This window comes from Phasianus colchicus, chromosome Z (assembly GCF_987193195.1).
Source record: "Phasianus colchicus chromosome Z, bPhaCol1.hap1.1, whole genome shotgun sequence".
Taxonomy (NCBI): Eukaryota; Metazoa; Chordata; class Aves; order Galliformes; family Phasianidae; genus Phasianus; species Phasianus colchicus.
The window spans coordinates 47154012-47180192 of NC_143476.1; the positions used below are offsets into that span (position 1 = coordinate 47154012).

The 26181-nt window shown below is 51.7% G+C and overlaps 1 protein-coding gene across 3 annotated transcripts; it reads left to right on the forward strand.

Annotated features, from left to right (window-relative positions):
- The first annotated feature begins 13818 nt into the window (after window positions 1-13818).
- On the forward strand, window positions 13819-24915 carry LOC116241483 (maestro heat-like repeat-containing protein family member 7). 3 transcript variants are annotated; one of them, XM_090131736.1, is made up of 22 exons: window positions 13819-14590; window positions 14955-15055; window positions 15270-15374; window positions 15617-15702; window positions 15812-15923; window positions 16151-16237; window positions 16838-16942; window positions 17305-17485; window positions 17732-17823; window positions 18291-18440; window positions 18625-18770; window positions 18887-19025; window positions 19262-19446; window positions 19530-19667; window positions 20022-20136; window positions 20503-20655; window positions 21057-21233; window positions 21610-21765; window positions 22051-22152; window positions 22490-22592; window positions 22895-22957; window positions 23250-24915. In XM_090131736.1, exons 1-22 carry the CDS (start codon window positions 14371-14373, stop codon window positions 23435-23437), a joined length of 2904 nt encoding a protein of 967 aa, XP_089987862.1. In that variant the 5' UTR covers window positions 13819-14370; the 3' UTR covers window positions 23438-24915. The 3 variants fall into 3 exon arrangements, 2 of the variants coding, with proteins under 2 accessions (XP_089987862.1, XP_089987861.1); XR_016461872.1 differs by having other exon boundaries at window positions 22490-22957; window positions 23250-23285; XM_090131735.1 differs by having other exon boundaries at window positions 22490-23336.
- Window positions 24916-26181: the final 1266 nt, after the last annotated feature.

Sequence of the window (26181 nt, forward strand, 5' to 3'; positions counted from 1 at the left end):
TGTGCTGAAAATAGCTGTGCTGCCTGGCAGCTGTCAGCGCCTTGGTTTCACTTGGAAGCAGATGCAATGCATGGAACACAGATCAGGTTTCTCCCAGGTAAGCCACCTGACTAGAGAGCAGCCCTACCACCCAGCCTTCAGAAACAGCTCTGGGCACAGCAGAACACACTGGCGATTGAGTCAAGGGCTGAACAGCTCAAAATTGTCAGGCAGCTCAGTGCAGGGTGTAGCATTGAGTGTCACAAACACTAGGGACAATCAGAAAATGAAGGCATCCATTGTCTCAGCTCTGCTTGCATCGCAGCCAATACAGATTGCATTGGGCATGCAGGTCTGCCGTGCTACATGCACATCCTGGGAGCTTGTCCTTGCTCACAGATCTCAAAAATCCATGTTGAGAGAGCTATCTGCTGGGAATGGCACAGCAGACTGGTGGTAGCCTGGCTGCTACACTGAGCAGATTGCTCAATACCCATCTTGGAGTCAGGTAGGGTTGGGTCTTGGTCTTGAGCTGGGCAGGTTGGCACAGTCACGATCTGATCTTTGCTTTATTCCTCAGTGTGGTCAGGGCAGGAAGGCATTTTCCTTTTCCCTGTACAATCCTAGAGTTTCCATGTTGTAAGAAGACTAAGACCAGAATTTTAGTCATGGGATCCAGACAAATGACTCTGGCCACCTATTGAATTAATCTGAATGGGATCCACCCTCATGGCTGCTAACTGCACGCTTCTGTGTAAGCATCTTCTGCAGAGATTTGCAACAGATTTATTTGCTGGAGCCAGATACTTTTCCTAGTTCTGCTTCATGCCAAAAACATGCTTTAAATAAATATTTCTCTGTCTGGCACTGTGAGATCTGTTTGACTTAGTCTTTCTTCTTTTCTCATGACAAGGGATTCTATTTTGTGCTCCTGTACTATGAACATTCATGTTCTATTTTAGCTCCTGCTTAAGCTTCACTAAACCCTGGATTGCTTACTTGCCCAACAAATATATAGGTCTCATTTACCTTTTCCAGTAACCAAAACTGAAATTATTGATTACCTGTTTCCTCCAGGACAAATTGTTAAACTGCTCCACTTCCAAACCAGAGAAACTGCAGAGCAGAAAATTCCCCTGAAAATGTAAAAAGGTCAATGGTGCATTTGATGACATGAGTGCTTATGAAGCCACATAATTCACCATTTGTTACTACAGAACTTATTCCTAGGGGGATTAGCATTGCCAATAAATATACTGTATGCTGGATTCTGCGTGGAGATTTTTTAAGCTACCTTACTAAGTCATTAGGATCTCCCATGACAACTATGACTAGAATGGGCCAAACCCACCAGGGTTCCTTAGACCAGTGAAGCATGCACTGGTTAAAGGATGAAGTCATGTCTCACTCATGTACCAGTTCTTCAGTGAGACATATACAACTGAATAGTTTGCCTGTGACTTGTCTTTTGGGAAGAGCTATTCCCCCTCCACGAGGACATGAGCTTAACCCTTCCCTCCCTCCAGAAAGGGAGAAGAGGAGGAAGCACAGAGGAAGGCACAGCAGAGTTTGAGCAGCAATTTGTGACCGCAGCAGCTCAGGCTCCAGCAGGAATCATGGAGGGAGGTTATTAACTGTTTCTTATTGCTAACAAAATGGAACTTAGTTTTTAGATCAAAAGGCTAAATAAATCGAAGAGAATTGATTCTTGGAAGCTGGCCTCTCACAGGAAGAGCTCTTGTGAGCATTTTCGTGCTGCCAGTGGCTTTTCCTCAGCAAAGTTGCTTGAAACTCCAGAGAGAGAAAAGCCTTACCAGAGCAGGAAGCTGTGTGACAGACACGCACACACAGAGGGAAGGCTACACCGACCTGCTGAGAGAATGGTATTGCAGATGATGAGAAAACATTAAGCCGCTTTAGATCTCAGTTATTTTCCAGACTCCTAACCCCAAGCAGCCATGTGCCTCCATCAGCTCCAGCCAGCCGCCAGCAAACAAAGCTCTGCCAAGCACAGTGCCTGAGTGTGTGAGCACGGACCCCAGCTCCTGCAAAAGCAGTGTTTGCCTTGACATAAAATCATGGTACACATTTGACACTGCAGGGGCTGAGCAAAAGCCTGGAGCACACAACTGGAAACAAACTCTTGGAGGGACCGGGAACACCGAGGGGAGGTCTGCACTGTGTGTGAAGTGTAGGATGTTACTTAATTGTAGAACATGGGGAAAATTCCCAATATAGATGAAAACAAAAGACAAAATTCCTGTAGACTTCATTGGAAAGAGTATTTGGCTCATAGGACATGGCACAGATGACTAAATTTTGTCAGGATGGATACAGGGTAAATTGCTGAATAAAGAAGTAAAACAGCAAAGGACACTATGAAGTGAAAGCAATTGTAATGTATGTTTCCTAAAGCAATCCTAGAATGATTGCTCAAAAGAGATATATGTTGGGCTTTTGTCCTCAGGAGCAACCTAATTTGCTGTTTGCACTAACACAGATATTTCCTAAAGTAACTTAAGCTAGGGCTAGCACACAAACACCCAACTCACATTACAACAGGGTGAAAACATGTACTTTCTGCAAACATTTCACCCACCATGTAAAAACTAGCAGAAACCTAGCAAATGTGAGGGGAAATGGAGGAACAGAAGGCCAGTATGTGCCTTCTTGCCGGTATAAACTTATTCTTCAATGTGAAAAACTCTTGAGAAAGCCAAATCCAAGCAATTAACGAGGTAATCCTGATGTCTTCCCCCTCCATATTTTAAAAATCTTTTTATATCATGGTGTTTGAATAGCTGAAAATGGTACTGTATCTGCTAAAGTGAGTGCTAAGCAATCTATTCCTCCCATAATGTGGGTAAAAGGTGTTTAGTCTGGGGCTGTTCAGTGTGGGGAAGGGGAGGCTGAGGGGAGACCTTATTGCTCTCTTCCGGTATCTGAAAGGGGATTGCAGCAGAGCAGGGCTGGTCTCTTCTCACTCGTGACAGGTGACAGGAAGAGGGGAAATGGCCTCGAGTTGTGCCAGGGGAGGTTTAGGTTGGATCTCAGGAGGAACTTCTCTAAAGAAAGGGTTGTTGAGCAGTGAAATGGGCTGCCCAGGGTGCTTGGGTCACCATCCCTGGATGTGTTTAACAGTCGTCTGGATGTGGTGCTCAGGGCCATGGTTTAGCAGAGGGCTGTTAGAGTTGGGGTCGGGTGGTTGGGTTGTGGTTGGACTCGGTGATCTTTGAGGTCTTTTCCAACCTGGGCAGTTCTGTGATTCTGTGATTCTGTATGTACTTACAAGAAATGACAGATTTCGTGCATGTGTTTTATATTACAGGTTACTTTGTTGCCCACATTATGCTGTCCATTAAAGGCTGGTTCTACTCTGAGATGTATCAGGGTACTTGCACTAAGGGACAGTGCAGTGAAAAACAGTGTCTGACAGCCCAGCTATTTGCAAATCAATATGTTGCCAATTTCTTCTTTCCTTTCAGTAAGGTAAGATGGAAACCAGAACAGAGATGTTTAACCATGTAGGCAGCTAGCAAATCCTGATTCTTGAAAGCAGAGGGTATTAATTAGCCTTGGTCAGCCAGATAGTCATGATGCTTTTAAGATCTGCAGGCCAATTGCCAGGACCAATACCATGATTCTTATTTGACAGATTTTTTATTTTTTTTTTTTTTCCCCAGCAGTCAGTACCATTCTAGATTGCTAAATCATTGTTTTGGTTAATGAAGCAGGGAAGGTTTTGAGTTCCTCATCCACAGCCTGACCTCACCTCCTGTCAGGTGTTGGGCCCTGGAACCTGGGCAGAGGTGATCTTCCTGTTTGACAAGAACATTATCTCCCTAATGACAAGAACCATGGTTTTATTAAAAAGGATGCATTTTCCCCCCATTCTCTGTCCATCAAAATTGACATACTTATTAGTTTAAAAGCATCAAAACAAATAATAATGTAGATGCACCAGTTGTACAAACAGCAGCTTCCTCTCATTCAAGTCTCTGACATCCTCTGAGTTACCTATCAGTAAGGCTGCACTCCAACAGTGTGTGTACTTGCAAACTGAGAGATTTAGTCAAACTGTTGTTTATGAGAGTCTTGTATTAACACATTATCAAAAAATAATTAAAAAAAAAGATGACTCCTGATTCCTGCTTGGGAACACTTCCCCTCAGCTGACTTGCAACCACTCTCACTTCTCCCTCCACTGCTCAGAAGCAAACAGAGATGAGCACCCATCTCCCATCATCTCCCAGCACTCATCTCCCAGCACCCATCTCCCAGCCCCAGTCTCCCATCTCCCAGTCCAGGTGATGCTTTAGTACCCATGGCCATCACCTGTGGCTGTGACATTCTGGATGTCATCTCCAAGCAAGTGAAAGAAAAAGAGGTTATCAGGAGTAGTCAACATGGATTCATCAAGGGAAAATCATGCTCAAGCAACCTGATAGCCTTCTATGATGTCATGCTGGCTGGGCAGATGGAGGGAGAGCAGCGGGTGTTGTGTACCATGACTTCAGCAAGGTTTCTGACACTTGCTCCCATGGCTTACTTGTAGGCCAGTTAGTAAGCGTAGAACGGATGAATGAACAGTGAGGTGAATTGAGAACTAGCTGACTGGCAGAGCTCAGAGAGTTGTGATCAGTAGCACAGAATCACAGAATCACAGAATCACAGAATCACAGAATGGCCCGGGTTGGGAGGGACCTCAAGGATCATGAATCTCCAACCCCTCTGCCACATGCAGCGCCACCAACCTTCCCGCCTAATGCTAGACCAGGCTGCCCAGGCCCCATCCAATCTGGCCTTGAACACCTCCAGGGACAGAGCATCCACAACCCGGAGGCCTGTAGTTAATGGGGTCCCTTCCAACCTCTACATTTCTTCTCAGTAGCAGATGTAAAGAGGGTCCACCTTCTTGCCCATGACTTTTTGGCATCTCAGTCCCTGCAGTAGTAGTTTCAGAATCACAGAATCACAGAATCGTAGGGGTTGGAAGGGACCTCCAGAGATCACTGAGTCCAATCCCCCTGCCAAAGCAGGTTCCCTACACCAGGTCGCACAGGCGTCCAGGCGGGTCTTGAATATCTCCAGAGAAGGAGACTCCACAACCTCCCTGGGCAGCCTGTTCCAGTGCTCCACCATCCTCACCGTAAAGAAGTTCTTGCACACATTGGTGCGGAACTTCCTGTGCTCCAGTTTCTGGCCATTTCCCCTTGTCCTGTCTCCACACACTGCTGAAAAGAGTCTGGCCTCGCCACTCTGCCCCCCACACCTTAGATATTTATAGACCTGGATCAGGTCCCCTCTCAGTCTTCTCTTCTCAAGGCTAAACAGACCCAGTTCACTTAGCCTTTCTTCATAGTGGAGATGCTCCAGGCCCTTCACCATCTTTGTGGCCCTTCGCTGGACTCTTTCCAAGAGATCCCTGTCTTTTTTGTATCGGGGAGCCCAGAACTGGACACAGTACTCCAGATGAGGCCTTACCAGGGCAGAGTAGAGGGGGAGGATCACCTCCCTCGACCTGCTGGCCACGCTCTTTTTAATGCACCCTAGAGTGCCATTGGCCTTTTTGGCCACAAGGGCACACTGCTGGCTCATGGCCAACCTGTCATCCACCAGGACACCCAGGTCCCTCTCTGCAGAGCTCCTCTCCAGCAGGTCATCCCCCAACCTGTACCGGTGCATGCAATTATTCCTCCCTAGGTGCAAGACTCTACACTTGCTTTTGTTAAACCTCATCTGGTTTCTTACTGCCCAGCTCTCCAGTCTGTCCAGGTCTTGCTGAATGGCAGCACAGCCTTCGGGTGTGTCAGCCAATCCTCCCAACTTCGTATCATCAGCAAACTTGCTGAGGGTGGCCACTATCCCCTCATCAAGGTCATTGATGAAGATGTAGAACAAGACCGGACCCAGCACCGACCCCTGGGGAACACCGCTGGTTACAGGTCTCCAACCGGACTGCACCACCAATGACAACCCTCTGTGCTCTGCCAGTCAGTTTGTCAGTCATTTACTGAAATAGGCTCCTATCATTCCTTCCTGCTAGAAGCTGCAGAGCTATACTTTAAAAGCTGGAGCTGGCTGCTGACCTGAGGTTAATACTATAAGGGTAGCTGCAAATGGGTCATACCACTGACATGACTTTGCAGTTACAGGGTTCCAAATAAAGCTTAAATCCACACAGTTTGAATCTAACTTTTAAAAAGAGTTTTCCTTTCCAAATTTGTATTGATTCAAATTTTAATTATATCATTAGGAAAATTTTGGCTCCTAAGAAAACTGTTTCCTGAGAGTTTTTCTGAACATGCAGTGTATGATTGTCTACACAATTTGCTACAGAAATGCAAACAAAGAGCACAAAATACCAGACAATACCTGCTAGTTTCATAGGTTGTATCTTTTACCTGTGCAGCATCTTAAAATCTTTTTATATAGAAGAATGCCTATATGGTGGAGGTGTAAAAATCAGCCTGTTAAAAGTGGAGTTCCTTTGTTTCTGGATACCTGTGCTCTCTCCACTCTCAAAATAAATTCATTCAGTTCCCATGTCTGACTTCCCTCATCACCCAGGAGATGGTGACCTTTGACAGCTTTAAAACATGCTGTTACAGGAGGAACGTGTCCCTTGAATATCATGCACTGGAAAACTCCAAACGATTTACCTATTTTTGTTTTAATCAACACCAAACTCTGTTCTCCTCAGCTGCCACTGGTCTAGTCCTATTTAAACACTGTTCTGAGCACATAACACATCTGTTAAACATACACAACTTCTGCCCTAAAAGTCATATGTTGAAGTAGAAATCACCCGTAAGGGCAGGAAAGGGATGAACAACACCTTGTTAAAGATGACAATATTTTTTTCCCTAAGATGGAACAAATTTTTGTACCCCAAAATTTAAAAAATTGGAAATCAAGCATTACTAATTTTCTAGTTATGAGCTTTTATAAATAAATCTCCAAATTACACTGGAACACATAAGTATTGATCCCCATATGGATGTTTTGTCTATTTAACACTGCCAGAAACATGCAATTTTTACAATTGTTTTAAAAGTATAATAAAATGCAAAGAGGGACAGTGCTTGTATTTTATTGCTACAGCATGAAAATGATTTTCTTCCTGTTTCTTTCACTGTGGCCTCTGATGCTGTGCTTACTTATCTTTGTTCATGGAGATACAGTGTAAATTTCCAGAAAAAAGTCCAATGTTAATAACTAAGCTGGAATTTGTGAATTTTGTTTCTATGTGGTATCTTTTAACACTTTAATGTATGTTTTAGTATCTGCATTTAGTACTGTCACGTTTGCAAGAATAATAGAGTTCCACAGAAAAACTGTGAAAACAATTTCCAGTGCTGCCACTGGACACTGGATGTCACTGGAAGGCAATTTTCTGTTGCAGAATTGGAATTAGAGTTGCTCTTAAATACATTGGTCAGTCTCCTGTCCATCTTACAGTAGAAATTGGCTTCAGAGAAGAAGCTGCAGAGAGGATGCCAAGAAACAAGCTGGTCAGATGCATTCAAGCAAGCAAGAATTCCAAGTGTCTTTAGTTGAGAACAGTCCTCACTGAAAATGCTTTCTCATGAATTTTTCACCTGAAAAATTACAAGCAAGCTACTGAGAGGAGATTTCTTTCTACTGTTAAGATTTTATGTATTTCAAGTACAATTATGAGCTGTAGTATCATATTAAAGAGTGGTCTAAAGGTATTCTCATTATCAAGCACCTGAAGAAGTAATGCATTGAACCACAGCTGCTGCAGGCTCTGTGCTGGGGTGCAGCTCTTCTCTCTCAATGTAGTTCATTGCCTCTCATAGGGAATGGCCAGCTTCACTCTCCAAAAGACAAAGCAATGTGTCTGGTCTGCTTGGTGCTGCCCAGGACCTGGAGGCAGCCAGCAACCTTTCGCACAATGTCACACATGGCCTTCCTGAGCAATATCAGCAAGCCAGGCCCCAACTCTAATAGCAGAGAAGATCAGCACGCACCATCAAACAAGGTCACAAGAGTTCTGGCATAGCAGACTTACCCAACTGCTTACTACAAACTCTTCCCTCCAAAAATCAGGAGCCTCCAAAAATCAGGAGCACTAACAGCTTCTTTGACACACATGCTTCCACAATGCAGCTCTTGCTTTGTGCACAGGCCATGTTCCCACCCTCAGCAAAGCAGGCAGCTGGCAGGAAACCAGCCTAACAAGGGCACGACTGCTTGTTGCTGCCCTGTGGATGTCCAGACAGTGTTGCTTAGGCAGAGGCAAGAAGAGCTTTGGAAGCAGCTGTGGTTGAGGATGCAGTTCAGTGGTCCTCTTCTTCCAGAAGCTGGCAGCAAGTCGGGCTTGCAAGAGTCCTTTGCCAATGTACCCTTTCCATGCCAAGAACTCAACTTTTCCCCATGCTGCTGAGTGTAGTAGTATTTACTTATTTGATATCTCTGTCTTGATTTTTTATGGAAACATCCAGCAAAGGAAAGATAGAATCCTCATTTCAGCAGTAAGGATGAGAAATTAGGGAAATGGGCTAGATACAGGGCCAGGATCACCACCAGGTCTGGCACTCTGCCATCTCACATTTGCTCCTGTTGCCAATGGCAGCTCTTCTTCATCAAAATGGGCAACTTCAGGTGCTGCTGGAGACCCTTCCTTATCACTCAGTCTGTACCACTCTCAGTGAGTGATCTCTTCATTTCTCCTGCTCTACTACCATGTGTACAGTGAAAACAGAGGATCCTGGACAAAAACATTTTCTTATGGCTCAGAAGGCTGGTACCTGGTGAAAACAGGCCTCACCCTGGGGAGAAGGAACCTACCTGTGTTGTTTTTTTTTTTTTAATGGTCCAGAAACATGTTTTAGAAGCTGTCATAATTCAGGCAGACATTTTCAAGGAAGGCTAAATTTGTGACACCTATTAGATTCCTTAGCAAACCCATATGTGGGTATTATTTGATCAGTGTTCTGAGATAATAAATGCCATATCACAAACCTCTGGCAGAATGCTGGTTCTCCTGACAGTGCTATAAAAGGCATGAAATGCAAAGACCTCAATGGTTTTCTCCCCTCTGAAGCTGATTCTGACACTGCTGAATCACAGACCCATTAAAAGAGAGCAGCCTGAGAGGGATCTCAGGAGGTCAGCTGAGTTCACCTGCCTGCCCATGACATTTCTCATGGCTGCCTCTGGCATGTCAATTATGACATTTTTTTCTCCCACCTGTTCTTCAAGTCCTCCAATTACAACTCTCCCACATCTTCCCCCTCAGGCTATTGATTCTGGTGCTATCATTACTTGAAGAAAGTTTTGCTAACACATAACCTCCATCCCCTTTGTTCTATATTCACTGCTGCTTGTTTTACGCATGGCAGACAATGCATAGAGCAACACAGAGAGGCAATTTACTCCCAGCGTGCATGGGTGCATTGTAGTTTTCCTGCTCCTTCAGTCTGTCACCAGTGTCCCTTTTTAATCTATGTATGTCATCCTGTAGCCCTGCCCCAAGGCAGAGCAGTTGTTCTGCCAGCTCACACCTCACACAGCCGCTCTGAGTGCTGCCCCGCAAAGCCAGTGAGAGGCTCACGCACTCCACACGGCCGGAGGTCTGAACTGCTCCACGTTCACCTCTGAATTCAGTCAGGGTTGTTGGAAACCCTTATTTATGTTGACTATTAGATTTGCTCTTTGCTCATATAACCCTTGCTCACGTCCAGCAGCACGAAACCTTTAATTAACCACCTGCTAAGGCACGCCTCACAGTCCTTCCCATTCCGTGGCACGTACATTTTTAAAGCAGTGCTTATAGAAAACGCTCAGTAACCGTGAGCCATTCATTCCTTTGCAGAGATTTCTGTGCAATGGAGTGCAATGTCATCCTCGTCCAGAAGGGGGGACTGTTGTTTCGTATACAGCGAGTGCTAAACCTTCAGAACACATTTTTAGTCTGCGTTTCACATACGGCAAAGAGGAAAGTGAGCTGCTGTAAGGATGATAGAAGATGGACTGTGAAAACAGAGTTATTGAGTTAATTTAAAGAAACACCAACAGTTTGGATCATAGGAAGACTGAATCTATCTTTGTGTTTTGTATATTCTTACGCCGGTGATGTATACAAAAATATGAATGTTAAATTAAACTGTATTCATCATAAAACTTGACCAGTTGAGATCTTGTTTTCTGGAATGTCGAATTAATTTGTTGTAATTAGATTCCTTAGGTAACATGGCTGACATCGCTGTGATTTGTGTCCAGTGCCTGTGATTTTCTGGGACACAACAGAAGCCCATGCTACAAACGGTGGTGTTTGCAGTTCTGCTGCTAGCCACTTCCAGGAATCACAGAGCAGCGTTCTCGAAGGGATGTTCTCAAGCAAACACTGATTCTCGGTGTTTTGGTTTTATAAATCTCTGTGTTTCATTAAGAATGGCTTAAGGGGGGGAATTTTTTTATTATTATTCTGTTGTAAACGTATGCTGAGAGAATTTAACAGTCATTTACTTTGTAGCTCTGGAGAAGGTGCTTCTTTGTCATAACTGGTCTGTTTCCATCTCCAGTCTGCTGGTCTCATCTTGCATTCTCAACATGAGATGAGGTATTCCAATTGTGACATATTTTGCACTGTCTTTCATCGTGCATAAAAACATGCAAAAGAGTGCAGGCATAGTATGGAACCATCAAACCTCTGTCAGTTTGTTTCAAACTTGGCTTTGGGTATACAGACTGGGGTAGAGAATAGGAATGGAAGGTAAGTTAACTGCTTTCGAAACAAAATGTGGACAATGTGTCCTATGTATGATGTTCCTTGTACTACTGAGTATTTGACATCAAATCTGCTGAACTGCAAACACTAAGGCTAGCACGTGAGAGTAAACTTGAAAAGAGATCTGAGGGCTACTGTGAAATTGCAATGAATGACTTGTCAATTAAATCACTCCATTGTCTTCATTACTGCTGCTAACCATAAAAGCAGTGTATTAAGACCACTAATATCATCCTTGTGGCTCTGTCTTCAGTCCTAATAATCTTATGGCCTGATGATGGCAGCTGTTTTGTATGCTCTTCTTTGTTTTCTCCCTTATCTATCACCAGTTCATCATACTGAAAAAAGCTAAAATTTCTAAGTATTTTCAATTGTGGTTATGTGGGAGATGATTCTGTACAATGATTTCTGTTTAACATCACTAGACCAATTGTATTTCTTAGGTAACTCCAAGTAAAACCAGTGGAACATGGTTGTCTAGATGTCTTACATCTACATCTATATCTACAACACAGCAATTTGCAGTGAAGCTGTGCCTCTTCCTACAGTCTGTGGCTGAAAAAAAAAAGCTTAGTCACTTCTAATGAGTTTGTTTGTTCTCTTTCTTTGTTTTCCAATAATATATAAATTAATATCCATTCTTCACGTTTTTCTCTCGTTTTTATTCATTCTCTTCTTCTGCAGTCTGTGTATTTTTTTCAGTCTGTGTATTTTTTTCCACCTTTTTTTTTTTTTTTTTTTTTTTTTTTTTAATGGATATTAAATACAACAGAAAAGCAGTTATGGTGGTTTGCCATGTGAACATCAAAGAATTATGTTAATATTCTAGCTCCTGAATCTTAGCAACTGATGGCGATATTCTGAGTGAAAAGAACACAACTTGTGTTGCAGGTAAGATGGCAAGACTGGCAGTTTAGACTAGCTCTTCCTTTGTTGATAAACAAAGCAAATAGGAATCCAGATGATACCTCAAGGCTATGTTATAATCTTTCTACAAACACTGCATGTATTTGCATTTGCAAATTTACCATGGTGTGAAATTCTTTATAAGATTAGTATAAAATATTTGTTTAATGCAAGAAAACAAGTGTATTTCAGTCTCAGAAAACAAAACAAAACAAACAACAAAAAAAACCAACACCCAAACAACAAATCCAAAGAAGCAAATGTGATGTGAAACTCACTAGTGAAGAATAAGTACAGTTAAATAAGATGTCACTTCTTTATTAGCTTCATCTGCCTGAGTTGCAGGGTCAGTGACTTCACCACCTCCCTGGGCAGAGTGTTCCAGCACCTACCACTCCTTTGGAGAAGATTTTCCTAACATTAAACCCGAATCTCCCCTGGTGCAACTTGAAGCCATTCCCTCGTCCTGTTGCTAGTTACATGGGAGAAGAAGCCGACACTCACATCGCTATAAGCTCTCCTCAGGAAGTTATAGAGAGCAATAAGGCCTCCCCTGAGCCTCTTCTTCTCCAGACTGACCAATCTCAGCTCCGTCAGCTGCTGCTCATAAGGCCTGAGTTCTGGAGCTCCATTGCCTTCCTCTGGACACACTCCAGGGCCTCGATGTCTTTCTTGTAGTGAGTGGCCCAACACTGAACACAGTATTCAAAGTGTGGCCTCACCAAGCTGAGTACAGAGGGAGGATCACTTCCCTGCTCCTGCTGGCAACACTTCTGATACAAGCCAGGATGCCATTGGCCTTCTTGGCCACCTGGGCACACTGTTAGCTCATATTCAGCCAAGCACTGACCAACAGCTCTAGATCTGTTTCCTCTACGCAGTGTTCCAGCCACACTACCCCAAGCCCGTATTGTTGCCAAGGGTTGTTGTGGTCAAAGTGCAGGATCCAGCACTTGTTCTTACTGAACTTCATCTCTTTGGCCTCGCGTTATCTTGGCTACAGTCCTGTTTCTATATGCCTATATCATGTTTGCTTTCCTAAAGAAATGCATGGAATACTCAGTCCGAGACCGCCTCATGAGACTGAATGTGTACAAGTCTATGGGGCTGGATGGCGTGCATCCAGGGTTCTGAAGGAGCTGGCTGAGGTGGTTGCCGAGCCGCTCTCCATCATATTTGAAAAGTCGTGGCTGTCAGGTGAGGTCTGGATGACTGGAAGAAGGGTCACGTCACTGCCATTTACAAGAAAGGGAGCAAGGAGGACCCCGGGAACTACAGGCTGGTGAGTCTCACCTCTGTGCCTGGGAAGATCATGGAACAGATCATCCTGGATGACATGCTTGATCACATGAGGAAAGGGCATGTGATTCGAGACAGCCAGCACGGCTTCACCAGGGGACGGTCATGCTTGACCAATCTGGTGGCTTCTGTGATGGAGTGACGGCATCAGTGGACAAGGGAAAGGCGACTAACGTCATTTACCTGGACTTGAGCAAGGCCTTTGACACGGTCCTCCACCACATCCTTCTCTCCAAATTGGAGGGATGTGGATTTGATGGATGGATAAGAAACTGGTTGAAAGGCCGCAGACAGAGGGTGGTCATCAATGGCTCTATGTCCAGGTGGAGGCCGGTAACGAGCAGCGTCCCCCAAGAGTCTGTCTTGGGACCGGTGCTCTTTAACATCTTTATCAAAGACATCGATGATGGAAATGAGTGCACCCTCAACAAGTTTGCTGATGACAGCAAGCTGAGTGGTGCGGTTGACACGGTTGAAGGAAGGGATGCCATTCAGAGGGACCTCAAGAGGCTGGAAAGGTGGGCCCGGGTGAACCTGATGAGGTTCAACACGGCAAAGTGCAGAGTTTTGCACTTGGGCCGGAGGAATCCCAGGCATCCCTACAGACTGGAAGGAGCGGTCCTTGAGAGCAGCCCTATGGAGAAGGACCTGGGGGTCTTGATAGATGAAAAACTTAACATGAGCCAGCAGTGTGCCCTTGCAGCTCAGAAGGCAAATGGTATCCTGGGCTCCATCCAAAGAGCGGTAGCCAGCAGGGATAGAGAGGTGATTGTCCCCCTCTACTCTGCTCTTGTGAGGCCCCATCTGGAATACTGTGTCCAAGTGTGGAGCCCCCAGTACAAAAAAGACAGAGCTGTTGGAGAGGCTCCAGAGGGCGGCCACGAAGATGATCAGGGGACTGGAGCACCTCCCCTATGAAGACAGGCTGAGGGAGCTGGGCTCGTTCAGCCTGGAGAAAAGAAGGCTGCGGGGTGACCTCATTGCAGCCTTTCAGTCCCTAAAGGGAGCCTACAGAGGGGAGGGGAACCGACTCTTTGAAAGGATTGATAACTGCAGGACGAGGGGAAATGGTTTGAAGTTGAGGGAGGGGAGATTTAGGTTGGATGTCAGGGGGAAGTTCTCTACCGAGAGTGTTGAGGTGTTGGAACAGGCTGCCCTGAGAGGGTGTGGATGCCCCGTGGCCAGACTGGATGGGGCCCTGGGCAGCCTGGTCTAGCATTAAATGAGGAGGTTGGTGGCCCTGCACGTCGGCGGCACGGGGGTTGGAGATTCGTGACCCTTGAGGTCCCTTCCAACCCAGGCCATTCTGCGATTCTGTGAGACAGCTCAGGTGCCCGAAGGCGGACGGGCTCGTGGCAGTCCTCGGGCAGCGGGCAGCGCACCCACTGTGCGCACGTGACGGGAGGCGTCACAGCAGGGCCTTTTGTGACATGCCCATGGAACGCCTGGGGCTACCCGGCACCGGCACCGGCACCGGCAGCCCCGCATTGTCCAGGAGGATCGCGATGGGACAGCGCTGGAGCAGCGCGGCTCGCGGAGGAGCCCCCAGTTCCACCGATGGCGTTCTCCCAGAGTCCCGGCTCTTGCGTTCCCCGAGGACAGAGATCGAAGGCCGAGAGTCGTTCGAGGAGACCCGCGGTCTCCAGACCGGTGAGTACGCGCGTGGCACCGGGCCCGGCCAGCCTCGGCCCCGGCTCCGGGCTCCACGGCGGGCTGCGGTCGGGGCTCGACGGGGGCCGGATGCCACAGCACGGCGCCGCCGTGTCAGCGCCGCTACGCGTGGAGCCCGCCCGGCGAGCGAGGCTCTGAGTCGGGCTGGGAGGGACCGAGGCCAGGGAGCGCACCCTGCTCTACACCGGGAGCCTCGTTCCCCGCTCCGCCAGGGGAAGAGCGGGCGCCGGCGCGCCGACGCGGGGCTCCCCGCGTGCGGGGCGGCGGGCACGGAGCAGGAGGGGGCGCGGCTCTTTCCTGCGCCTCCCGCCGCCGCCCACAGCTCTCCCCACTCCTTCAATAGATGACGCTGCCGCTGCCGCTGCCTCCGGCGTCGGGCAGCTGGATGACAAGGAGAAGGAGGACTGCGAGTTCTTCTGGTCCTTCCTCGCCGACCGGGAAAAGGTAGCGATGTCCGACTTCGTCGGCGCGAGGCTCTGCCCGCCGCTCCCAGCCGGGTGCCGCCGTGCTTGCCGCCCGCGCCCAGGCTCTCGGAGCGCTGCTGGCTGCGCAGAGCTGCTGCCCTCCCGGCCCCCCGCGCCACCTCTGCACCCCCTCCGCGCAGCGGCCCCGCCGCCCGCGCGCTCTCACCCTTCCCGTTCGTCTCCCCGACTGTCAGGACCTGGACGCGAGGACGAGGTTCCTGGCCTCCCTCCGCACCGTCTGCAGACTGCGGCTGGAGGGGAGGTACCTGCCCGACGGCAAGCTGGAAGCGCAGCACGAGGTGAGCGGGCACCCGGCGAGGCTGAGGGAAGTGGCCGAGCTGGCCGGACGCCGGCCCGGCGGTGCGAACAGGGACGAGTGGGACAGGTCTCTTTGGGCGCAGACCAGCCTGCCGGCCAGGGGGCTCCTTCCCCGGGTGCCGGTGCCGGCGCAGGGACAGCGGTGCTGTGCCCGCGGTGCATCCTGGTGCTGGCCGCCGGCAGCGCCCGTGTCCCAGCTCAGCTGTGCCGTCCGTGTCTCCAGGTGCTACTGCGAAAGAAGTTCCCCAGTTACCAGTGCTCGGAGATGTGCCTGGGCAGGCACGCCGTGCTCGCCATCACTGCAAGGAGGCAAGTGCCCCAGAGCCCGGCTGTGCCAGGGCCTCTCCACAGCAAGGGCCCGATGGCAGCATGCATGCCCCAGCTGCCAGCATCCAACAGGTGTTTCCTCTCCTTGCAGCACTGAGATCGCAGCCCAGATCAAACGGCACCTCAGCCCCTGCATTAGCTACATCTGCTTTCTCGCCGTACAGAAGGAGCAGGCCAGCTTTAACACTTCTCTCTACAACGAGGTAAGCGCTGGCTGTGCTACGGAGAGCCTGCCAGCCAGTTCTGCATGTTTTTTCCAGTTAGCTTTGGCTGCTGGAAGGAGACAGCCAAGGCAGACCCTGAGGCACAACAGGGCAGGCTCCTGGCTCCGCAGGGTGGCTGAATTCTGCTTCAGGTGGCAGGAGTTGAAGCCAGCTTCCCGCAAAGAAAGGGCAAGCAAAAGTGCACACCTGCTCTGTTCTTCTTGCAGATGCTGCAGTCTCTGGACAGCGTGCTGCGAGTGCTGCTGCGTCTTCCGCCACGCTCTGCCGCCCTCAACCTGGTGATCGTCTTGCAGGTCTGGCACGTGCAGAGAGCAAGGCTCACAGGGGCTCTTCCTTCCTCCAGAGAGAAGGGACACTCCGGGGTGGGCACCGTGTCCCAGAAGCAGGCACAGAAAGCGTGCCATGGGGTGGGGATGCAACCACCTGAAACCCAGTGGTTTGCACCTGAGCAGTGGAAGGCCGCTGAGTGCCCTTCCCAGATCCCGCAGCGGCAGCTGGCACTGCTGACCCACTGCCCTCCTCCCTGCCTTGGTGGTGCTTTTCGTGCCAGATGTCAGCAAGGCCGAGGTCTGCTGGGATGTGGCCATCATGCAAAGGGAGCTCAGCCTTGAAACTTTCTTCTTCTGCCGCTGTGGACACCCAGCAGCATGCCAGCCCCAAAGCCCTTCCCTCTTGGAGAAGGGGCAGAGGGCATTTTGTAGGAGCTGAGGGTGGGGATAATGATTGGTGACCTCAGCAGGTCTCCAGTGGGGCAGCCATTCCTGAGGCTGGGCCTCCTTTCCAGGCTCTTCTGTTCAGGGGAAGCCTGGGCACCTTGTCAGGTGCCTGGCAGAGCGGCCGCTTCAGGAGCTGCCATCGCATCTGTGGTTGACCAGCAGCTTTTGTCTTCTCAGGCCCTACTGCCTTGTGCCAAATCTGAGAGGGTGAGAGTACGCCAATGTGCCATGGAGAGGATTGCCAACCTGAGCAAGGTCCTAGTCCCTGCTTCGCTGATAGTGGTAAGGAGCCGGAGAGACAAGCAGCATTTAACCCCCTTCTTGTCCCATCCTGGTGCCCTAATAAGCTGGTAGTTCTGGGCTCTGTGCTCTGCAAGACCAGCACATCTGGGGCAGATCCCCCAGACACCAAAATCCAGCAGCCACTCAAAACCCTTCAACAGTTCCCACCAAAGACAGTCAGTGTGCTCCTAGATGTGGGTCTGCCACGGGTAGGCCCCTGCGTGGCACAGGGCAGAGCTGGCCAACGCGCTGGCTCTCAACTCCTGTGGTGCTCAGCCCGCTGCTGGCTCTGGGGGGTCAGGGCTTTTGTCCCATGTGCTTCAGTTCAACCCAGCTACCTCTGCCTTTCCTTCGTTCCTCAGAGCTCATCTCGATACAGTGAAAGCGGGGACAGCAATCGCTTCTTAGAAAAGAAGTCTGAGATGCTCGTGGGGCAGCTGTTGGGGCACCTCATCCTCTGCTGTGCTGAGGAGGATCAGGACATCAGGCATGATTCTATGGAGGCTCTGCATGACATCCACAGGATCCTGGCAATGCGACAGAGTAAGAGAGGCTGGGATGGACTGGGGTTTTCCATACAATAAGGCCCAGGCGAGGCAGCGCACCTCTTTGGACGCCATCCTTGTCTTGGGGAATCCTGGGGAGCAGCGGCATAGCAGGGCTTCTCTCCTTCAGAGCAGAAAGCTGGACCTAGTTCTCTCCTGCCTCGCTGCAGCCTGAGAGGCGCTCTTCTTGCCTTCTCCCCGTCATTCCTACCACTCACTCTCTGTCTCTCCTGCTGCTGCCCAGGTTACAAGTTTGGACGTGCTAATCTCGAACTATATGCGGAGAGTGAATGCTGGGACTACTTCTGCGCCCAATATGCTGCCCTGAATACACTGGTAAGCAGCTCATCCCTTGCTGGGATGCTTGACCCCTCCCCCCCCCACGGCAGGAGGCTCACATGAGCCAATACTTCAGTAAGTGTGGGCACGAGGCAGGGGCTGTCTCAGCCTCTCAACAGTCTGGCTGCAGGGTCCAGCCATGGCTCAGCAGGGAGTAGTCAAAGGCTTTATCCCAGTGTCAAAGCTGTGACTGCAGCTGTTCTGGCTATCGGTGAGCCCCAGCTGCTTGCAGAGCCAGTGCTCTGTGACCCTGACTCCAGCCCAGTCATGGCTCTGCACACCAGCTCCCTCTCTGCACCCACTGAGGCCGCAGTCAGCCCAGCGCTGGGCTCTCCTGGGGCACAGTGCCAGTGCTGCCCCGGGTCTCTCTCTCTCTCCAGAGCCACCCTCACTGCTGCTCACGTGTGCCCCACCACCATTAAACACAGTGCATCTGGTCTTATCTCCCTTCCTCCTTCCCACAGGTAGTGGGCAGCTGGCTCTGCCCCGGCGAGAGGGGAAACTTCATCCTAACCGTCCTGGAGGGCATGACGCAGCCGAGGGTCTCTGACACCGAGGTGGTTACCAGGACACTGGATGTGGTCCTGAAAGACGCGAGTTTTCAGCTCTCAAATGTAAGCAGTTTTCAGCCAGACTGCCCTGTGCTTTTGCCCTCTGGGGCAGCTTTCCCTGACCTGAGAATGGAGCTTGGGAGCTCGGTTGGCTTTTCAGGCCGGTGAAGTGCCACGGGAGGGAAGCAGCAGTTCCCGGTGGCAGCTGTGGCTGTGGCTGTGCTCAGTGCCCTTGTGTCTTCTCCAGGTGCGACTGATCGTGCAGTGCATCTACGACCACCTCATGTTGGGCTGTAAGGAGTCGCTCCGAGACATCGCGATTCGGACCCTTGTGCAGATGACACGCTTGAACCCGCAGTGTGTGGTCAGCACTGTGCTGCGTGACATCCCATGGTGCGACACTTGCGGGGCCTGCCCACCTCATGGGTAGCTCAAGACCCTTGGGGCCAGCACAGGCCAAGGGATGGTGGCTGGGGCAGCCCCCGACACAGCGTGCTTTGTCTCTGCAGGTCTTCCACAATCATGTGGCAGACGATGGTCTCCGAACCCAGCCTTGCGGAGGTTGTGCTGGAGAGTCTGCTGCAGAAATGGCCAAAGCCCAGGCATGATGGCCTTGGCCCAGACCACAACTGCACCGGTTACCTGGCTGTGAGTATCTGGATGACACCTGGCTCACCCCTGGCGGGGCTGCATTCCGCACCCCTCCCCTCCTGTCCACTCCCTTCCCCTTCCTTGCTCTCTCCTCTCTCCTTCCCCCACAGCCCCTCTGCAGCTCTTTGTCCTCTCTTTCCTTGCCCTCGAACCCCAACACCTCAGCCCATGGCCTTGGGCAGCACGGCAGGGGCAGCTGTATACTGAGGGCCATCCTTGGGTGTTTTCTGCAGATAAGCCACGCCCTGCATGCGATCCTCCACCTGCCCTCCAGTGAAGGCTGTGCATGGCGGCTGATCCACAAACTGTACATGGGGCTGCTCTTCCAGATCTTCTTCATGCTGCAGTGCTCACAGCGTGGCTGCTTCAGTTTGACCACCAGTCATGTGGAGGGCATGTTGGCTGGGAACAACATCAGGTGCTCCATCCCCGCTGCCAGGTCTCTGCCCCAGGCCCAGAGCCAGGGCTCCCCGGGTGACGCACGCTTTGCTGTGCCTGCAGGTATGTGGTGGAGAGCATGAGAGCTCTTTTCCAACACGTGAGGAGTGACGGTCTGGTGGAGGACATAGAGCAGCAGGGTGGCTGGGACATGCTTATGAGCCTTAAGACCTACCACACAGGCGTGGCTGTGCTGACCAGGTGAGAGTCTCCCCTCTCGTCCCTGTCTCCCCAGCTCTTTTCTCCCGGAGAGGGGCTGCTGTTGCCTGGACTGTCTGAGAAAGGACTTGCAGGGCCTGTCACCTCCCAGAGTGCCCTTTCCCTGCGCACCGACTGCGGCTATTGCTGGGGCTGGCTCTGCATGCAGTGCGGCGGCCTGTGCCAAAGCCATGTGGCAGAGCAGCCAGAAGGGTGGCCAACAAGTATGGGAAGAGTCCAGGGGCCTGGGAAGCTGAGGTGGTCAGCAGTGGGCGCCTGTGGGAAGACCACAAGTTGTTTGTAGGCGAGGCTTCTCTCAGCAAACTGAGTGTCTCTCTGCGTTCTTTCCCTGACCAGGGCGCTGCGAAAAGCAGCACCACTCTGCTGTCCCGCAGTGTTTGAACAAACAGTCACAGCTCTCGTGCACAGACAGGAGCACAAAGAGATCGGGGCCATGGCTGTGTTCCTTGAGGTGGGCTTAGAGGCGAGTGGTGCCTCCTGGAGGTGCCTTTGAAACCTTAGTCTGTCTGGCAGGGTGGGAAGGGTCAGGTTGCATGTCGACAGAGCACCCCTGGGGACACCCCCGCCCTGAGGCCTTTTTCCCCATGAGTCTGAGGAAAAGGGTGGAAGCACATGCATTTTGTGCAGCTCCCGAGAGCGAGAGGCTGCACACGGCTGTGAGGGCAGGAGCAGCAGGCAAGGGAGCTGCGCTGTGTGCCACAAGACAGAACTGTGGCTAGCCTTCGCCTCCTGCCTTGGGCATTGCGGGAGGGGCAATTCAGCACAGGGATCCTGCTGACGGGGATGGCCTCTCATGGTACTGCTGGGTGTGTTTCAGCTGCTGGACTGCGTTAAGGTCACTGACATCGTGGCGTACATGAATGGCTACAGGATCCAGAGCCTCCTCCAGTCACACCTGCAGAGTCAGAAATCAGTGCTGCGTGACTTGGCTATCACCACCCTGGTCAAGCTGTCTGCAATACCCACGATGGTGAGCGGGTGGCACTGAGGCAAAGGGATGGCAAAGAGGGCAAGAGGGCCTGCAGCCCAGCACCAAGCAACGGTGCCCACAGAGGCTTGCCTGGACTTTGCTCATAATCCTGAGAGGTGTCAGCTGTTCCACTGTGCTGACACAAATGGCTGCTTTGGGAGTCAAAGGCAGCAGCCCTCCAGCCTGTTCCTTCCCATCCTGTCCTGTCTTGCTCCCATCCCATCCCATCCCATCCCATCCCATCCCATCCCATCCCATCCCATCCCATCCCACAGGGCCACAGTGTGCTCAGATCTGGCCCCAAACAGGTCTCTGCCCTGGGCTGTGCCATCCGTAAGCAGAGATGTTCTGCTGGGGTGGCGCTTGGGGTTTCTGAAGAAGAAATGCTGTGTTTGCCACAGGCAGTAACTCTGCAAGACCTGTTGCCAGAGGTCATGCAGCAACTGCAGCATACCAACAGCAGCATCAGTGTGAAGTCCATGACTGTCCTCCACAACATGCTGCACCTGGCAGACCGACAGAAGGTGGTACCCATTGCCCTGCAGCTGCCTGAGCTCCTGCTGTCCTTCTTCTTAAACGTAAGGCTAGCGGGGGAGCGGGAGGCTTGGCTAGTATGACTGCAGAGTGTGTGAGTGCGTGGTGTGTTCCTAACTGGCCTGGCCTGTGAATTCTCCTCTTCCCACCACAGTGCCTGGCTGCATGCAGGAAACCTGTTGCTTGGTGCTTCTCAGGCTGTTGTGCTGGGGCAGCCCCTCCCTGTGCAGAGCCCTGCAGATGCAAAGCTTTGCAGTGGTGCACAGCTGTGCAATGGTGCTGCCTGCACACTGGCTTACCGCAGCTCCCTGCTGTGAGCAGGAGAGCCACAAATGTTTGGGTCCCTGTCGGCCAGCCCACTCCCCTGCTCAACGTGGGCTTGGCGGCAGGACTCAGTCCCTCCTTGTTCTGCGTCACCAGGAGTCCGCCCAGACAAGGCAGCTCTCCATCCTTCTCTGTAAGGATGCCATGGAGGTTGCAGGGGACACCCACAGAGCGGAGATGAAGAAGGAAGTGCGCAACATCCTCCTGCCTCTCTTCTTCCACCTGCACGACGAGGATCAGAGCGTGGCTCAGGTGGGCATTCTAAGCTGCATGGTCACTGGAGGAAGGAGGTGCTCACAGCCCTCAGCATGGCCAGGGCATTGGCAGGATCTGTGCTGCAGCCCCAGCAGCACCCAGTGCCGGAGGTGATGGTTGGCCCACGCCTCTGCCTGAGCACAGAACAGATGGCTTTCCCCAGCTGCTGCATCTTCCTTCCCACCAGAGCCCAGGAAAGCCCTGAGCTGTGGCAAGGTGCAGGACACACCAGCCCTCTTTGTCGGGCTTTGGAGGCATCTCCTGGTCTCTGTTCCTCTGCAGGCCTCCTGGGAAGCCCTTCTTTGCGCGGCCAAGCTGCTGAAGCGCAGGCACCTCAGCTATCTGCTGAAGACAGCGCAGCTGCAGAGGATTGGCGAGTGCCTGGTGAGGACAAGTGCCCCAGAGCTCCTGAGACCTGGCCCAGATGAGGCCTGCCAGCCCTGGCCCGGGGCGTGGGGCCGGTGCCCGTGCCGCTATCACGGCGGCAGGCCGAAGGGCACAGCCTGCCGCCGTTCACACACCCCTTTCCCTCAAGCGCGTGGCAGCTCGGGCTCTTCTCCGGCCTCCTCTCCCTCCCGGAGGCCCGGCCCGCTTCTGCTGGCCGGCTGTCGAGGCCAGCGGCCTGGCAGGTGAAGGCAGCGGAGGCCCAGGCCGCACACAGTGCTTGCCTGCCCGAGGGGGAGAGTCTGCGCCAGCCCCATCCATGTGTGCTGTCTTCCAGCTGGTGGGCCACAGCAGCAGAGTGAACCAGTTCCTGGAGCAGAGCCTGTCCTACCTGTGGAGCCCCCAGGAACCCCTGCAAGAGGTGGCCGTCAGGTTCATTGGTGAGCCACAAGCCCCGACCCTTCTGTGCCACGCAGCAGCTCGGCCCCAGCACCGGCTGCTGCTGGCTGAGCCGCGTGCCTGCAGAGCCGTGCCGGCCCAAGGCAGGACCAGGCGCTCAAGGGCCTCCCTGCTGCCCTCCAGCAGCCCTGCCTGCGCAGCGGGTGGCGTGGGAGTCTTGCTGGGTGCCTCAGAGCCTCCCGGGGTGCTGTGGCCGCGTGGCCAGGCCAGCGGGAATGGTGGGGGGGCTGTGCTGGGGAGGTGGGCTGGCCAGTGGGATCTGTGACGGGCTGTATGTGCCTAGGGCTTGCTGGGCTGTACCTGAGAAATGGCAATGAGGAGAAGCTCATCAACAACATCATCGAGGGTGAGTGAGGGCAGCGTGGGGGTCAGAGCGGTGTGGCAGGGAGAGGAAAAGACCCTGGGCGGTGAGCTGCAACCCCGGTCCCGACCCAGGAGAGCTCCGCAACCTCTGCGGACAAGGGGCAGTGCAGGTGAAGCAGTGTTTGCTGCCAGCCCCTCTGCAGCTGACCCCGCTGTCTCCCTGCTCCGTGCTGGCCCTGGGAAGAGCTGGGTGGGGTGGCCACAGCAGGAGGGTTTCCTGGCTTGCTTTGCACAGACAGGGGCTCTGATCTCCACTCTGTTCTCTTCCACATCAGTCCTGAGAAGTCTGGAGAGCAGCTGCCCTTCCATTTCCACCCTGGCGGCTGAAACTGTCCAGCTTCTGAGAACACCCACTGTAGTCAGCCTGCAAACTCTTCGCTACCGGCTCAGCAGCGCGTGGGAGAGGGGGACGCACTCCCTAAGAGCTGGCTGGCTGCACTTCTGCAGTTGTGTTCAGGGCTGATCCCAGCTCCAGCCCTGAGGCCCTGCACACCCCTTCGTGTGCTCCTTGCTGGCCCCTCTGCTGGCTTCCCTGAAAGACACAGCCCTCTTGCTTCACCGTGCTGTTACTGAAGGAAACCAGCGCACCATCATCGTCACTCACAATAGGGAAGCTTTTGTCTTTACATCTACATCTATGTATTAACATCTATTTACTGATACAGAATAAACATCATCTGTATTATTCATGCAGTGTAGGTATCATGCAGTGATTTAACACTCCTGTTCGGTCACGAGGCTGCTTTCCAAACTCCCTGAAGCGTGGGGCAAGGAGCCTCTAGGTCCCGCTGAATCCACTCGTACTCGCAGGGCCGATCAACGGTTTGTGTCTGCGGGATCACAGGAGCACAGTCAATCTAAGCTAAAAGCTTAGCAAAGCTAACAAAGCCTAAACAAAGCATGAGGCAGTTGCTGAGGTCTATATTGGGCAGGCCCAAGGGGAGGTGAGTGGTGATGGAAGATCTGCCTAGGAGAGAGCCTAATTTGAGGCAGTCACCTCCACGCCTTGAGACTGCCTCTGACAGGAAAGAGGGAAGGGTGATCGTGGTGGGCGACTCCCTTCTCAGAGGAACAGACCCCATATGCAGACCTGACCCGGTCCACCGGGAAGTGTGCTGCCTTCCTGGGGCTCAGGTCAGGACATAACCGGGAAACTCCCTAAGCTGGTTAGGTCATCTGACCACTTCCCATTGCTCGTAGTTCAGGTGGGCAGTGATGAAATCGCTCAGACAAATCTACAGACTATGAAAAAAGATTTCAGGCGTTTGGGGCGTTTAGTTCAAGGAGCAGAAGCTCAAGTGATCTTCTGCTCTATACCTTCGAGGGGGCAGTAAGGGACACCGAGCGGGATTGGAAAGCACGAGCAATGAATAATTGGCTCGGAGCCTGGTGTTGAGCCAGAAACTTTGGATTCTTTGATCATGGGGCAGTTTACTTGGCCCCTGGCCTGTTGTCTGTCTGTGGAACCCGCCTATCTCTAAGGGGGCAACGAATACTAGCGCAGGAGCTAGCAGGGCTTATAGAAAGAGCTTTAAACTATCTATGAAGGGGGAAGGGGACAAAACAGGTCTCACAAGAGATGAGCCTAGGAGAACAATGATTAAGCTGCGGGGAGGTAGACAACTCCACTGAAGTGCATCTATACCAATGCACGCAGCATGAGCACTAAGCAGGAAGCCATTGTTGAGTCAGGCTGATTATGACCTTGTTGCTATTATTGAAACATGGTGGGACCACTCCCATGTCTGGAGTGCTGTGATAGATGGTTACAAGCTCTTCAGAAGGGATAGACCAGGAAAGAAGGGTGGTGGTGTGGTCCTTTGTATCAAAGACTGTTTTCATGTTGAAGAGCTTGGGCTTGGTAATGACAGAGCTGAGTGTCTATGGGTAAGGATCAGGGGGAAGGCCTGTAGTGGCGACATCTTGGTGGGGGTCTGCTATAGACCGCCTAGCCAGGATGAAGAGTTGGATGAAGCTTTCTATGAGCAGCTCGCGGAAGTCACGCGATCACCTGCACTCGTTCTCATGGGAGACTTCAACTTCCCTGACATATGTTGGAAGTATAATACAGCACAGAGGAAGCAGTCCAGGAGGTTTCTAGAGTGCGTGGAGGATAGCTTCCTTATGCAACTGGTAGGAGAGCCTACCAGGGGTGGGGCCTTGCTAGACCTGATCTTTGCTAACAGAGAAGGACTGGTGGGAGAAGTGAAGGCTGGGGACCGTCTTGGGCATGGAACCGTACAATTCTCTATTCTTGGGGGTGTCAAAAGAGTGACCAGCAAAACTACTTTCTTGAACTTCCAGAGGGCGGACTTTGATCTGTTCAGGGCGCTTGTAGCACAGGTCCCTTGGGAGTCGCTTCTTAAGGGTAAAGGGGTCCAGGAAGCCTGGACGCTCCTCAAGACAGAAATCTTAAAGGCGCAAGACCAGGCTGTCCCTGAGTGCCGTAAGGCGAGCTGCAGGGGTAGACGACCGGTGTGGATGAACAGGGAACTACTGTTGAGACTCTGGAAGAAAAAGAGAGTTTACATCCTCTGGAAGAAAGGACAGGCTAGTTGGGGAGATTACAAGGAAGTAGCTAAGGTATGCAGGAAGGAAGTTAGGAAGGCAAAAGCCCAACTTGAACTCAGATTGGCCACTGCAGTAAAAGACAATAAAAAATCCTTTTATAAATATATCAATGGCAAAAGAAGAACCAAGGATAATTCTCATCCTTTACTTGATGCAGCAGGGAATGTGGCCACTGAGGACAAGGAGAAGACTGAGGTCCTCAATGCCTTCTTTACATCTGCCTTTAATAGCCAGACCAGTTATCCTCTGGGCATTTTACGCCCTGATCTGGAAGTCTGGGACGCTACTCAGAAAGCACCCCCAGCGATTCAGGTGGAGACAGTCAGAGACCTCCTCCTCCATCTGGACTGTCACAAGTCCATGGGACCGGATGGCCTACACCGTCGGGTGCTGAGGGAGCTGGTGGGGGTGACTGCCGAGCTGCTCTCGGCCATCTATCAGTGCTCCTGGTTAACTGGAGAGGTCCCAGAGGATTGGAGGCTGGCTGATGTGACTCCCATCTTCAAGAAGGGCTGTAAGGAGGATCCGGGGAACTATAGGCCTGTCAGCCTGACCTCGGTACCGGGGAAAGTAATGGAGCAAATCATCTTGGGTGAGATCGCACAGCATGTGCATGGTGTCCAGGGGATCAGGCCT